This window comes from Hyperolius riggenbachi, chromosome 12, assembly GCF_040937935.1.
Source record: "Hyperolius riggenbachi isolate aHypRig1 chromosome 12, aHypRig1.pri, whole genome shotgun sequence".
NCBI lineage: Eukaryota > Metazoa > Chordata > Amphibia > Anura > Hyperoliidae > Hyperolius > Hyperolius riggenbachi.
In genome coordinates this window covers 160869764-160886120 of record NC_090657.1, presented here as the reverse complement: position 1 = coordinate 160886120, position 16357 = coordinate 160869764, and the positions used below count along the sequence as shown (strand labels likewise).

At 45.8% G+C, this 16357-nt stretch overlaps 2 protein-coding genes across 36 annotated transcripts in view; one reads left to right on the top strand and one right to left on the bottom strand.

The window, feature by feature from the left end:
* The window catches only part of SLCO4A1 (solute carrier organic anion transporter family member 4A1), a 113046-nt gene extending 99930 nt beyond the window's left edge, over positions 1-13116 (top strand). For both annotated transcript variants that reach the window (XM_068262887.1, XM_068262888.1), the window contains exons 9-12: positions 213-385; positions 6747-6811; positions 10308-10456; positions 12612-13116. In XM_068262887.1, the coding sequence (XP_068118988.1) occupies positions 213-385; positions 6747-6811; positions 10308-10456; positions 12612-12764 (540 nt within the window). In that variant the 3' untranslated portion in view covers positions 12765-13116. The remainder of the gene's footprint in view (positions 1-212; positions 386-6746; positions 6812-10307; positions 10457-12611) is intronic.
* The window catches only part of GATA5 (GATA binding protein 5), a 2064317-nt gene that overhangs the window by 878637 nt on the left and 1169323 nt on the right, over positions 1-16357 (bottom strand). The gene's annotated exons all lie outside the window — the stretch shown is intronic.

Here is a 16357-nt window from a genome sequence, read left to right as displayed (position 1 = left end):
CTTTAGATTGTAAGCCTTTGTCAGCCCCGCTTCCCCCCCCCGCCCCTTAGTGTGTCCTTACTTAAATTTTTTTTAATGTTATAATCGATCAGAAAAATGTATTGAAATTCTTGAATTGAACAGAAATATAAAAACTGTATTGTGTGTGGCCAAGTAAATTTTCATGTTAATCAATAATGCTTTCATTTGGAAATAATCTTTTTTTCTTACAGGTTTACAAGAATTGCAGCTGCGTGGTGTCCAACGTCTCAGCAACAGGTGGCGAGGCCACGGTGGAGAAATGTTTGTCTTCCTGTCATAACATGTCGCTGCTTCTGGTGTTTATATTCTCCGTCATACTGTTCACGTTCCTCTGCAGTATTCCTGCACTCACTGCAACACTACGGTAAGAGCACATCCCCCCTCAACAAGCAGGCATGCCATTGGCTGATAGCGAGCACCAATCATATGCTAAGAAGGCAAATTCCATTCTAGCTGTATGCAAATACTGTATATTCAGGTTGGAAATGGACAGACCCAGCATCTGCCCCACACTGCCAGGTGGTGACCGTTAGATAGGAGTGGTAGCACCTGGTCCACACCAAGGCTGCAAAAAAGCAATAATACCTGCTTCTGTAGTGAATTTTATGTTTAAGGTCTTCTGGATGCCGGGGATTTAAAGACACTCTGAAGCGAGAATAAATCTCGCTTCAGAGCTCAAAGTTAGCAGGGGCATGTGTGCCCCTGCTAAACCGCCGCTATCGTGCCGCTAAACGGGGGTCCCTTCACCCCCAAATCCTCCCGCACGACTTGGTCGTACATTTGGTCGCTCCTGGAGGCAGGGCTAACCGCCGCAGCCCTGCCTCCAGTCGCGTCTATCAGCAGCGCATCGCCGCCTCTCCCCCGCCCCTCTCAGTGAAGGAAGACTGAGAGGGGCGGGGGAGAGGCCTAGATACGCGCTGACAGACGCGCATGGGGCAGGGCTGCGGCGGTTAGCCCTGCCCCAACCAGGAAGCGCTCCCCCGCTGCACCGAGGGGATTTGGGGGATTAGGGACCCCCATTAAGCGGCGGGATAGCAGCGTTTTAGCAGTGGCACACATGCCCCTGCTATTTATGAGGTCTGAAGCGAGATTTATTCTCGCTTCAGACTCTCTTTAAATCGACGCCCTGTTTGTGTGCCGTTATTCCTGCCAGGGCATAGATTTCACTCACCGCCGCCTGCTCGGGCTCGCCATTCCCACCGCTGTTTGTGTTGCTGCAATCACTCGCTCTGCTGTCAAGCTAAACCTCCCTACATCGGGCAGGAGGCCAATTTGATTGGCTGTTGACCCTGTGATTGCTGTAAACCAATCATGCTTAAAAGGGCATAGACGTCTCTGGTCTTAAAGCGGCCAGAGCCATCTGGTCCGCAAGTGGTTTTTAACTTACATAAGGGCCTTTTCATACAGATGGCCCCTCCACAGAGAATTGACATGTTGCATTCCGTCATCGTCTAGTAACACCAAGCGTGTCAACAATTGACACGCATGGTGTTACAACTGCTGCAATTCGGCTGTATTTAAATTGCACCTAAATTCCTCTGGTGGGCGGCAAACGGGAGGCTGTACTGCTCGGCAAATGTGCAGCACAGCCACCCATGTGAAAGGGGCCTAACACAAGTATACATATGTGTGCGTTATCATATGTCGTATCCCTAGTATAGATAGTACAAAATCAGGTTCCCCTTAATATGTTTGCACTTTGACAATAGCACCCTGGTGTTTGGCAAATTATTCCAAGACATTATTTAATGCTTATAAATAAACATTATCTTGGCAACAGTATGGAGCATTGGGCAAAGATACCCAGGACTGTTCTCTGTGCCTCGCTTGTTTCTTAGGGCTAGGTCACACTACAAGAGCTTTTCTGAGCGCTTTGTGATTTTAAAAGCTCTCACTAATGTTATCCTATGTGTGTGTTCACACTGGAGCAATGTGATTTTGTAAAATTCCACCATAGCATTGCATTAGCAAGAGCTTTTAAAATCTCAGGCATTTAAAGAGCTCTTGTAGTGTGAATCAGCCCTTAAAGAGGAACCATCGCGAAAATCTTAAAATTTAAAACACATACAAATAAGAAGTACATTTCTCCCAGAGTAAAATGAGCCATAAATTACTTTTCTCCTATATTGCTATCACAGTAGGTAGTAGAAATCTGTCATTACTGACAGGATTTGGGCTAGTCCATCTCTTTACAGGGGATTCTCAGAATGGCATTTATTCTTTATAAAGACATTCCCTGAAAATGATTAATACAAAGATGCTGGCCAGCCTCCCTGCTCGCTGCACACTATTTTGGCAGTTGGACGGAGCAACTGCCATTCACTAAGTGCTTTTAAAAATAAAGAAAATCCTGAGAACCCCCCTATGTGAAGATGAGCTAGTCCAAAATCTGTCAGTAATGTCAGATTTCTACTACTTACTGTAAGTGACAGCAACATAGGAGAAAAGTAATATGTTGGCGCTTTATAAATACAATAAATAAATAAATAAATTTATGGCTCATTTTACTCTAGGAGAAATGTACTTCTTATTTGTAATTTGTATGTGTTTTAAATTTTAGGATTTCCGCGACCATTCCCCTTTAAAGAGAATCTGTACTCTAATATTCTTACAATAAAAAGCATACCATTCTATTCATTATTTTCTCCTGTGCCCCTCTGTGCTGTTTCTGCCACTCTCTGCTGCAATCCTGGCTTGTAATTAACAGTTTTAGGCAGTGTTTACAAACAAACTAACCAGCTTCTAATAGGCTCAGCTAAGCATAGAGTGTGAGTCATTCAGAGTATGCAGGGGGCCTGCAGAGGGTGTGTATCGCTTCTACCAATCACAAGCAGCCCTGCACATTCCACACAATCAAGCTTTAGCCCGACAAACAGGACAGAGGAAAGATACATTAATTTATTACAGAGACAGTGCAGTTAGGAAAGACTGCAGTAGCCAGAGCAGATTAGAACAGGCATAGGAACTTATAGGATAGAAGAACTAAGGCTGAAAAATTTGTTACAGAGTCTCTTTAAGCCTCTTTTTAGGCCTCATTCAGATACACTACAGAACTGTGCGCTTGCCGTCTGCCACCCACCAGTGCAATTCAGGTGTAATTTAAATTCAGCTGAATTGCAGTCATTGTAACACCACATGAGTCAAGCGCTGACACGTGCTGGTGTTAGAGGGCAGCAGAGGACTATGAAATGTTGAGCCTGAGCATGGCTGCAGCCGCGTTCAGATGTGACTATGGATGGCTGCCTGTACAGTGCCGGTACCAACTGCTAACAAGCACCCAGTCGGTGCAGGAGAGCAGCTGACAGGCGCTGAATTCACTGCCTGCCAGCTGCCCGTGTGAAAGAGGCCTTACATAAGCAGATAGAGGTAGTGAATTCACCGCCTGTCAGCTGCTTCCTGTCCACTGACTGGGCGTGACCCTACCGCCCATGTAGTTGCATCTTAACACGGCAGGTAATAAAGCCAGGTATCAAAAGTGACACGTGTGATGTTACCAAACGCATGTAACTGCAGATGTATGGCACTTGTGGCTGAACTCACTGACAAACTAACAGTTCAGCCGTCCATGGAAAGAAGGTATAAAGATGCATATACACATGCAATTTTGATTGACCAATCACTGGCTAATTGTATCACCGCCATGTAGTGTGAGGGCTTACCTACACAGTGGGCTGTATTCACAAAACTTCTCATAAATTACTTATTTATCGCCTAATTGATAAAAAATAGCCTTTCAGCACATTTACAAGCAAAGTAATCACTCACTCAAAGTAAGTTGTTCCTGATTAACTTCATTTCAATATTACTTTTCCTAACTGCCTTAATTATATAATATTTTTGCTCTTTGGGAGCTTAAAAATGTAACATAGATAAGGTGAAAAAGCTTTGTGAGGCCTCTTGCACACTTCCCAAGAGTCTGATTTTTTTTATACGATCCAATTGAAAAAAATCACATCGTATTAAAAAAAAAACAAAAAAAAAACGGAATTTCATGTAGTGTGCAAGAGGCTTCAATCATGCCCAATCTGTTTATAGTATTCAAAATCTGTTGGCCCTTATTCTATTATATGTCCTATCATATTATTATGTACTTATATAGCACTGACATCTTCTGTGGCACTTTACAGAGTACATACCGTGGCTTGCAAAAGTATTCGGCCCCCTTGAAGTTTTTCACATTTTGTAACATTACTGCCACAAACATGAATCAATTTTATTGGAATTCCACGTGACAGACCAACACAAAGTGTTGTACACGTGAGAAGTGGAACGAAAATCATACATGATTCCAAAAATGTTTTTACAAATAACTGCAAAGTGGGTGTGCGTAATTATTCAATACTTTGTAGAACCACCTTTTGCTGCAATTACAGCTGCCAGTCTTTTAGGGTATGTCTCTACCAGCTGTGCACATCTACAGACTGAAATTCTTGCCCATTCTTCTTTGCAAAACAGCTCCAGCTCAGTCAGATCAGATGGACAGCGTTTGTGAACAGCAGTTTTCAGATCTTGCCACAGATTCTTGATTGGATTTAGATCTGGACTTTGGCTGGGCCATTCTAACACATAGATATGTTTTGTGTTAAACCATTCCATTTTTGCCCTGGCTTTATGTTTAGGGTCGTTGTCCTGCTGGAAGGTGAACCTCCACCCCAGTCTCAAGTCTTTTGCAGACTCCAAGAGGTTTTCTTCCAATATTGCCCTGTATTTGGCTCCACCCATTTTCCCATCAACTCTGACCAGCTTCCCTGTCCATGCTGAAGAGAAGCACCCCCAGAGCTTGTTAGTTTTCCGCCACAAATAGCGTTTTGCATTTTAGCCAAAAAGTTCTATTTTGGTCTCATCTGACCAGAGCACCTTCTTCCACATGCTGTGTCCCCCACATAGTTTGTGGCAAACTGCAAACGGGACTTCTTAAGCTTTTCTGTTAACAATGGCTTTCTTCTTGCCACTCTTCCATAAAGGCCAACTTTGTGCAGTGCAGGACTAATAGTTGTCCTATGGACAGATTCCCCCTCCTGAGCTGTAGATCTCTGCAGCTCGTCCAGAGTCACCATGGGCCTCTTGACTGCATTTCTGATCAGCGCTCTCCTTGTTCGGCCTGTGAGTTTAGGTGGACAGCCTTGTCTTGGTAGGTTTACAGTTGTGCCATACTCCTTCCATTTCTGAATGATCGCTTGAACAGTGCTCCAAGGGATGTTCAAGGCTTTGGAAATCTTTTTGTAGCCTAAGCCTGCTTTAAATTTCTCAGTAACTTTATCCCTGACCTGTCTGGTGTGTTCTTTGGACTTCATGGTGTTGTTGCTCCCAATATTCTCTTAGACAACCTCTGAGGCCGTCACAGAGCAGCTCTATTTGCACTGACATTAGATTACACACACGTGCACTCTATTTAGTCATTAGCACTCATCAGGCAATGTCTATGGGCAACTGACTGCACTCAGACCAAAGGGGGCTGAATAAATATGCACACCCCACTTTTCAGATATTTATTTGTAAAAAATGTTTGGAATCATGTATGATTTTCGTTCCACTTTTCATGTGTACACCACTTTGTATTGGTTTTTCACGTGGAATTCCAATAAAATTGATTCATGTTTGTGGCAGTAATGTGACAAATTGTGGAAAATGTCAAGGGGGCCGAATACTTTTGCAAGCCACTGTAGTCATGTCACTGACTGTCCTCAGAGGAGCTCACAATCTAACCTCTACCATAGTCATGTTCTACCATATTATTATGATGTATTGATAGAGTGATTTTACAGAGTGTTCAGGGGAAGTAGATAAATAAATCAGCATGGGTGGAAACAACATTGACAACATTCTGGGTAGAGTGGAAGAGGAGGCGGAGCTTCTATTGGATCTTCAGTGTGGCACCATGTTGTGACACCATGGCCTGCATGCAATTAACTTTTTTCACCAAAGTTTTCTGCTAGGTGATATTTTGAAACGTGTCAATAAAATGCCTTTTAAAGGGGAACTGAAGAGAGAGGTATATGGAGGCTGTCCTGTTTATTTCCTTTTAATAAATACCAGTTGCCTGGCAGCCCTGCTGGTCTATTTCTCTGCAGTAGTATCTGATTAAAACCAGAAACAAGCATGCAGCTAGTCTTGTCAGATCAGACTTATAAGTCTGAACTACTGAAACACCTGATCTGCTGCATGCTTGTTCAGGGGCTATGGCTAATAGTACTAGAGGCAGAGGATCAGCAGGGCTGCCAGGCAACTGGTATTGTCTAAAAGGAAATAAACATGACAGCCTCCATATACCTCTCTCTTCAGTTCCCCTTTAAGCCACCAACAAGCAAGAAAATACTCAAAATAACTTTGATATTACCTTTTTACCTACTTTTTGGTACTTTTTTAGTTACAAAGTGCTGGAAAATTATTTTAAATCGAAGATGAAAAATTATCTCCTGGGAGAAAACGTAAGTGAAAAAGTGAGTTGCATATGGCCCCATGTGCTTAAATTCAAACCCATGGTGTGACAGAGAAGTGAGCAGAGTGCTTCCCAAACAGGGCACAGATACAGACACAGTTACAAACTGACAGAGGATCTCGTCTTTCTCTGTTCAATGCACAAGTGAAGTAAGAAGTTGTGTGTGTGAAGTTGGACTGACACAGCTGTTATAAGCTGGGGGATGGGTGTATGTAATGTGTCATGTGACTCTCCTATGACTATCCTGCATGCTGTATGTCACTAATGGCGTTCTGTGTTGTTGTAGGTGTGTGTCAGACGGCCAGCGTTCCTTTGCACTCGGGATCCAGTGGATATTAGTCCGGACGCTAGGTATGCTGTAAAAGTGAAGCACTTCTCCTAATGGACTGAGCATCCTCCCTGGTGTATGGATCACTTCCTGTACTGCATCATCTCTGCAATGTACAAAGTGCTGCTTACTAAGTAACCCCCGCATTATACAGCGCCATTATAGGAGAACTATCCTGAAGAACGTAAAATACATAAATATAAGATGTACATTTGTCCCAGAGTAAAGTAAGCTATAAATAACTTGTCTCCTATGTTGCCATCGCTTAAAGTAAGCAGTAAAAATCTGAAAGAGCAGACAGATTTTGGATTAGTCCCATCTCCTCATGGGGAATTCTTAGTATTTCCTTTATTCTTTGCAAGAAACACACCCTGAAAAGTGTGTATAAAAAGATGCCTACTGGTTTCCCAAATTGACTGCACATTATTTTGGCTGTTAGATTGAGTAATTGCCATACAATAAAGGGTTTTAAAACAAAGAAAACCCTAAGAATCCCCCATGAGGAAATGTAAAATCCAAAATCTGTCAGATCTGTCAAACTTTTACGGCTTACTGTAAGCGACAACATAGGACAAAATGTATAGCTCATATTATTCTGGAACAAATGTACATTTTATACATAGTCACACAGATGGATTTTAAATGTTACCATTTTTCACGATAGTGGTCCTTTAATGTATATGGCTTAGCTGGTACATGGGGCGAGATTTATAGCCATGCATATTACCTAGACAGCCGGAGCATTCGTGAAATCCTGCTCTTAACATGGCCAGTCTAATATAAGGGGCGACGCAAACACTAGCGGGAAATGCACTCTTCCATTACTGAAAGGAATGCAGATTTCTGTAGAATAACAATCTGCTCTGATACGAGAAAAGGTGAATTAGAGCTTATGTTTTCTGGCATGCAGGCCAATTGTATGTGGATAGTATGGAACATAGAATTTGGCCAATCAGAAGCACATACTGACATTTTGGGTTGGCCTAGTATAAAGCCGCATACAATTTGTATGCAGACTGAAGAAAACAGCAGCACATTGACCTTCTGTTGTTGTAACTGATTCTACTTAAAGAGAACCAGAGGTGATAGGGATATGAAGGCTGCCATACTTATTTCCCTTTAACCTTTGTAGCAGCCACATAAAGTAAAACGTAATAGCAATTATAGTTACCTGTCTGGATGGCTGGATCGGCTTCTTCTCTCCTCAACTGCGGCGGCGATGTAGCCCCGACGTGTCTTCTGGGTCCTGGTCACATGATATGACGTGATCGGGATCCAGGAGACTGTGTCAGCGTTACAGCGTCACCTGATGAGGGGAAGAGGGAAGATCTAAGACACCTTCCACCACTCTGACACGGTCTCCTGCATCCCGATCACGTCATATCATGTGACCAGGACCCAGAAGAACTGTCGGAGGTTCAGAGCCGCGAGTGGAGGAGAAGAAGCTGTCCAGAACAGGTAATAACTGCTCCCTTTTGCCCGCTTGTTTGGCTGTACTAGTCAGCCAAGCGAGATTTATGGGCAGAGGTTTACAGTGCACAGTTTCAAATGAAATATTTAGTTTGAAACTGCTAACAGGTTAAAGTGTGCACATTGCCTGGCTGTCCTGCGGATCCTCTGCCTCTAATGTTGGGAATACACGGATTAGATGGCTCGATAGATCATTTCCGAGATGTCCGATCTCCCGCCCGATCGTTCCCGCGCTCGATTCCGCATTGAGGACAGTGGAAAAAGATAAGAAAAACGAGCGGAAAATAAGAGAATCGCCTGCGGAATCGAGCTGGGAATCGATCGGGCGGGAGAATCGAGCGGCAAAATCGAGCCGTTTATGCCCAGCATAGGGGCCTGTTTCCACTAGAAGCATGCAAATTCATATGCTATTTTCTGGATGCCAAATCACATGGGATTGCAAATTTGTATCCGTATACCTCCGTTTTTTACATGCGTAATCGCTGGTCTTTTTCAGGTGTCTTTCAGTTTTTCATTTCTATAGACAATGAAAACGCACAAAAAAATGTGAAAATGGATGTGAAAATTGCATGCGACGTCTAGAAACTTTTAGCACTGATGTCCAGATTTTTCCAGAATGTGAATTTAGCATATAATGGAAACAGGCCCGTCAAAATGCATTGATATGCAAATTGGTGTGCAGCAAATCCACACAAATACATATCTAATGTACACAGGCCCGAATACTTTAGCCACAGCCCCTGAACAAGCATGCAGATCAGGTCCTCTGACTGAAGTGTGACTGGATTAGCTGCATGCTTGTTTCAGGTGTGTGATTCAGACTCTACTGCAGCCAAATAGATCAGCAGCGCTGCCAGGCAACTAGTAATATTTAAAAGGAAATAAATATGGCAGCCTCCATATCCTCTCAATTCAGTTGTCCTTCATTGTGAAAGACAAGTTGGGACAGAGCAGAGGTTCTAATGGCAGGTACACATGATACAATTTTATGACAGATTTACTGTCAGATCGACAATTTTCAACATATTCGATCTGATTTCCGATGGTTTTTCCTTAGCAGTGAACAGAAAATCGTGTGAAATCAAAATTGCATCATGTGTACCTGGCATTAGGACCTCTACTAGGTTGTGATACTCTTTAGGCTGGACGCATTGATAGTGTGTCGCTATGCATAGGGGAGGAGAGCTAACAGCAGGGCCCACAAGGAGCATCGCAGAACTGGCGGGGCGAGGGAGGGGAACAATGCACATAGCCAGTGGATTGGGGGCCCTGTACACACGATAGATTCGCAGTGGTCATTATCAATTCATTCTAGCGTGTGTACTTAGCTCGGGACGCTGCAAACCATTTGTCTCTTCTAAGTCATTTCCAAGCCATCACTATTATTACAGGTTACCTCCACTGAAGTTACATTTCATTCGTATGCAAAACCCTCAGTTTTATTAAAGTTATTTAAATTATTTACCCAGTTCAGTTTGTAGTCACACTGCACATCCTTGAAGGGGCTGTCTGGGAGCGGAGGTGTGGCTGTCTAGGAGGGGAGGCAGGGCCATCTGGAAGGGGAGTGTGGCTGTCTGGGCGGGGTATTGCAGCTGTCTATGAAGGGAGGTGTGGCTGCCTAGGAGTGGAAACGGTGCTGTCTGGGTGTGGAGGTGTGGCTGTCTAGGAGGGGAGGTGAGACTGTCTGGAAATGGAGTTCTAGCTGTCTGAGAAGGGAAGTGTGGCTGTCTATGAAGGGAGGTGTGGTTTTTTTTGGGAGAGGAGGCAGGACTGCCTGAAAGGTGAGGCGTAGCTGTCTGTAAGGGGTGGCACAGCTGTCTGGGAAGGGAGGTGTGGTTGTCTAGGAGGGGAGGCAGGCCATCCGGGTGTGCAGGTGCAGCTGTCTGAGGGGAGGCATGGCTGTCTGGGAGCTGAGGTGTGACATGGCTGTCTGGGAGGGGAACTGAAGCTGTCTCGGAGAGGAGGCCTGTTAGGCCAGGAGGAGGCCAGTCACTGAAGTATTTCTGAGCAGACATATGCAATTGTAGTAACTTTATTGTGATCTTTTAGGTGCCATCCCTGGACCCATCGCTTTTGGCTCGATGATTGACATTTCTTGCCTGCTGTGGCAGAACCAAAGTGGTGAGAAGGGCTCGTGTTACATGTACCAGAATTCAGCCATGAGCAAGTACATGCTGGTTGCCGGTCTGGTGTTTAAGGTGAGCAAGGCACATTATAAAACACACAGAGGTACAGGTGTCACACTGCCTAGGATTGCGCTGTGGTTTTACAGTGTGTGATAGTAGTGTGAACACTGCATGTTGGGGCAATGAGCCAGCCACATGAACGGATTATTATTTGCTGTTGTAGTTTAGTCATTAAAGAACATGGGCAAATGTAATGCAAAGATTACTATGAACGTATCGTCCTCACTCAAGGGTTAAAGCAATGACTCTGGGGAGGGAATAGGAAGCGGTTATCATAAAGCCAACTTATACAGATACCATACAGGAGGGATAGGCAATGAGATGCGAGTCATTCAGAGTTGATGCTAGTTGTACCAAACCAGGTTATTTCGGCACGCGTTGCTGAGCGCCGTCATAGCAGCAATGCTATAGTGCGTGTCCCGCGTATCTTTCATTCGGGGCTCAGGCGGCTGCCAGACCCCAAATTACATCTCCCTGCGAGTTGCAGGAACTCGGAGGGGAAATATTATTTAACACCACCCTGGAGTTTAGCGGCAGAAGGGAGAGAAGTCATTTCGGCTCTCCCTGCGCCAAACATCCCCAGGGCCGGTTCTCATGAAACAAGGTGAAACATTTGCATCAGGCGCAGAGATTACAGCGGCAGCATGTACATTTACGCTAACAGTACGTTTACACTAACAGCATACAGTCAGAGCAGGAGGAGAAGCAAGAGGAGAGCAAGGTGAAGAGGTCATCATTGGGGAAAAGCAGCTTGTTGTGCTGTGTGCGGAGTCTGACAGTAAGCGAGGAGGGGGGAGGCAGGAGAGCAGCAGCGTTTCATTTGACTTGCACAGCAGAAGGGAGGAGGTGGCACTGCTATCCTGACTGAGGAGGAATGGAGTGGCTGAGGGTAAGCAGTTTGTCACAGACTCACAGCCAGCCAGTGTGCTATTGTGTTGAGCTGCAGCCTGTCCTGTGAGATGCAGAAGTAAATTGTCAGTTGCCCTGCCATCATTCCGAATGGGGGGGGGAACACATCCTCACAAGTTTGCCTCAGGAAACAAAAAGTCTAGAGCCGGCCCCGATTGTCCCATTTTCAAGTTGCATAAAATTTGCATTAACATAGAATTCTTAGCATCTCATTGACCATTCCTTATACATGTAAACTGTATGCAGCTTGCAATCGGGCCAATGAAATGTACTTCCGATTTGCATTACCCTTAGGATGAGCTTTTCGATTCGGAAAACTGTTCCAAATGCTTTGGAACAGAACTCAAATTTAAACTGATGCGGAACGCGGCAGGGAGGAGAAGCTAACTCACACTGGTCGCAACCTCTGTGCGCTGTCCTCCATGTTGCGTTTCAGCTCTACAGCTACTACCTTGTTCCGGCTATGGAGGAGGAAGTAGCTGGAGAGCTGGAGGCAATGCGGAAGGAAGCGCACATGTGTGGCCACAAGGGTGAATTAATTCCTCCTCAAGCTGCAGTCCGCATACTTGCCTTGGGAGGAGGAAGCCTTTGGATCCTAATGAGGCTTCCCCCGCCCTCCTCCGTCTAGGCAATCCAGCGATAGGACCTCCTGAACAGCGGCGAGGTAAATATGTACCTACCGCGATCATGTGCAGGAGCAGTAGCGACTTTCTATTCAGGCTCAGGTGGAAATAGCTGAGCCTGATCGGGTCTGCTCTGCTGTGCATGGCAACTCGCTGCTGCACAGTAGACTGGACCCAATCGGGTTCGACTATTTCTGCCTGAGCCCATCGGAAAGCTGCTACTACGCCTGCTCTGGATCGCGGTAGGTTATTAGCACTGCGGGGGAAGAGGGGGGGCTTAAGGCGGGAGGGGGGGGGGGGGTATGGTTGGTTGCAGATTCCCTTTAAATTTGAGTTTTGTTCGGAAGCATTCCGTAGATTACCCCAGTACCAAGCTGCATAGAAGCTGCATTAAACTTGCCCTGAAGCCAGAATTAGAGTGTCATTGAGTGTGCACCACAGACTATGATGCACACAAAGCTGGTTAAGAGCCTAGAAGACTAGACTATAGGCGGTTTTTATATGGGGGCATCACCCAGCACCAGTGTCTTGTCCCGTGTTTTTCCGCTTTGTTGTTATCTAACGGTTATTGATGTCCCAATAAAAGTAGGAGGAGTTATGCATGTAGTATGTTAATGACTGTCTCGCTCTTGCAGGTGATTGGACTTCTGTTCTTTCTCCTTGCTCTGTTTCTCTATAAACCTCCACCAGTCTCGCCATTGACCAGTGTGGACAAAGCAGCCAATGAGCATCCAGAGAGACATTGTCAAGAGGAGGCCACAGTGACATCACCAGACACGCCTTCCTGATGCCCCCCCCAGTCATCATCACCCTTGTCCCGCTGACTTGACTTACCACGGCGGTGTACAATCATCCCGCACTGCAGCTATTTTACACACTTTGTCCTGCCGAGGGCAAAAGGGCTACTGACAGAGCTGCAGCGACCAATCACATCCTGTTCTGACGGCTGCTTTTATGTTATACTGAACTCCAGGAAGCGGGAAGGTAGCACAAGAATTCCTGTCTGTCAAGCACTTAACACAGGAAGACACAATTCTGCCGTACAAACTTTCAGTGCATCCTGTCGTACTTTCTATAATTTATTTATGTTCAGATTTTATTGTCATTTTATAATTATTTTTGTAATTGTGGTTAAATGTAAATGACTTTTCCTCTACTGTGTCAATTGAATCTGTTATTTTCTTAAAGCGAGATTGTCATCCAAAAAATCTAATTCCATTCACCCACTGCTCAGTGTTTATTAAGTAGTCAACAACCTGACCCTGTATTGCAAGCATTCCAATATAATCATAAATGTTTCTGCTGTGATGAATCTTATCTCAGTCAGCCTGGCCCTATTCTGGTACATTGCCGAGGAGAGGGAAGCTTGTTATCTCCTCTTCCACATTCCTGCTCCTCACTGATTAGCTGAGGGAAGTTCAGTGTGAGAGGATGAGGCTGAGAAGGGAAATACACATCAAATACGATCTATGCTGTGCTCACATGAGTTTACAAAGCAAGCTAGATATCACAGTGCAGTTTCTATGAGAAACAAAAAAAGAGTAAGGTAGGAAATTACATCAGGGTTGGCTTTAGTCAGAGGCAGGAAAGATGAAAAATGCCTGAAAGTTTTCTCTATTTACTATATAAAATTAACTGAAAAAAACTACAAGTATAATTACAAGCATGCATAAAGGAGAAAAAGATCCGCTCACCAGTTGTGCTGCAAAGTTCCACTGTTTTATTTCAACTCACCACAAACAGATACACACACCAAGGCAAAGGCCTGACAGCTGTTTCGCAAGCACAAGCGCTTGCCAGAGTTGGTCTCTGAGGAAGCAATCGCTTGTGCTTGCGAAACAGCTGTTAGGCCTTTGCCTTGGTGTGTGTATCTGTTTGTGGTGGACCTGCAGTCTGCAGAACACACCCTGCCGCACATACTCCTGCAGCTAGCAATGCCTGGACCTCCTGTCTGCAAAACTCACCCTGCCGCGCATACTCCTGCAGCTAGCAATGCCTGAACAACCTTTCTGCAGAACACACCCTGCTGCACATACTCCTGCAGCTAGCAATGCCTGGACCTCCTGTCTGCAGAACACACCCTGTCCTATATAATCCTGCAGCTAGCAATGACTGATCCACCTGTCTGTGGAACACACCCACCACGCATATTAAAATAGAACGCACAATGGGTGCCTCAATCCTACCCACTACCAGTCAGACCTCCTTTGGCAGTAATAGCTTTGTAGTTTTCTGGAAAGTCTATCATACTACAGGAGAGTGACCATCCAGTATCCAGCAGGGCCTGGAGTACCGAGCAGGGACGGTTAATTCCCTGCAGGCCTATACGGTGGTTGCAGGAACTGCAACCCACCTTTGTGAGTATATATTTGTTTAAATTCATCCACCCTATATCTGACGATATTGGGGGGGATCAGGCTATCTACAGAGAGAAGGGGGGGAATCATCTGGTTACCTACAGGGAGGAAAGGGGGAGAAGCATCTGTCTACCTGCAGGGAATGGGGGCGGGGGGAAGCATCTGGCTACTTGCTGGAAGAGAGAATAAGCATCAGGCTACCTACAGGGAGGGGGAGAAGCATCAGGCTATCTGTGGGGTGGAAAGGAGGGGGAAGCATCTAGCTATCTACAGGGAGGGGGGATAAGCTCCTGGCTATCTAAAGGAGGGGGGGGGGAAGCATCTGACTTTATATAGGGAGTAAGGAGAAGCATCTGGCTACCTACAGGAAGAGTGGGGGGAAACAACTCGCCATATACAGGGAGGGAGTAAGGAGAAGCATCTGGGTATATACAGGGAGTAAGGAGAAGCATCTGGCTATCTACCGGGAAGGAGGAGGAACATCGGGCTATCTACAGGGAGAGATGGGGGGGGGGGGCATCTGGCTATATTCAGGTAGAGAGGAGAAGCATCTGGCTATCTACAGCAAGGGAGGGGAGAAACATCTGGCTATCTACAGGGAGGAAGGGGAGAGAAGCATCTAGCTATCTACCAGGAGGGGGATAAGCATCTGCCAATCTAAAGGGGAAGGTAAGCTATCTACAGGGATGGAGAGGCATCTGGCTATCTACAGGGAGGGGTGGGGGGAGAATCATCTCGCTATGTACAAGGAGGGAGGGAGGAGAAGCATCTGGCTATCTATAGGGAGGGGGATGAAGCATCTGGCTGTTTTCAGGGAAGGAGGAGAGAGAAGCATCTGGCTATCTATAGGGAAGGGGATGAAGCATCTGGCTATCTTCAGGGGGGGAGAAGCATCTGGCTATCTATAGGGAGGGAGATGAAGAATCTGGCCATCTTCAGGGATGGAGAGATATCTGGCTATCTGCAGGAAGGGAGGGGGAGTAGAGATAGCCCGAACTGTTCACATGCAAACTTATTTGCACGAACATCGATGGTTCACGTTCGCAAACTTTATGCGAGTTCGACCCGCCCCCTATACTACATCATTGGTCTAAACTTTGACCCTCTACATCAGCAGACACATGGAAGCCAATATGGCTACACTCCCTCCTGGATACCATTCACTGCATACCTGTTCAGTGTACCTGTGTGTGTGACAGCTGCACATTTGTAATACCAGTCCGTGCATACCTGTTCACTGCACATGTGTGTGATAGCTGCACATTGTATTGATACCAGTCACTGCATACCTTTTTCACTGCACAGTGTATTAGTCAAGTCAGTGCATACCTTTCACTTCAACACCCCCCCCCCCCCCCCCCCAATATGGACAAAACAGACAGAGGCAGGCCACCGGCAGGTCTGTTTAAGGTCGTGATTTAGTGCCACCCTGGACCAAAGTACAGTGTTCAGAAGGCACGTGCCATCAACCCCCAAGATTGTCAGGACGTAGTTGACTATTTAACACAGAACACCTCAGCTTCCAGACAGAACCGCGACATATCGTCCTACTCCTGCTCTGATTCTGGCACCCAATTAACACTCAGTCGGCCGCCGCCACCAAAGTGCCATCATCCCAGGGCTCAGCAGTGTGGAAATTTTTTTGTGCGTCTGCCTCAGATGAGAGCAATGCCATCTGTACTCTCTGCCACCGAAAAGTGAGCCGTGGAAAGATCAAGACCCGCGTAGGGACAAGTTCCTTACGAAGGCACACGATGACAAAGCTTCCGCAGTGGAAGATACCCGGCCGCAATTATTTCTCAAAAAAGGTGATACCCAAACTGTACCGTGATGTTGAAAGGCAAGTGGTGTCATCTCTGGCACACAGCGTTGGGTCAAGGGTCCATCTGACCACGGATGCCTGGTCTGCAAGGCATGGTCAAACCTGTCCCCACACACAGCATTTCTGCCTGCCCCAAGACTAAGTTGGTCCCCAAACAGCATCTCTGCCTGCAGGCCGCTTGACTGCCTTCTCCACCACCACC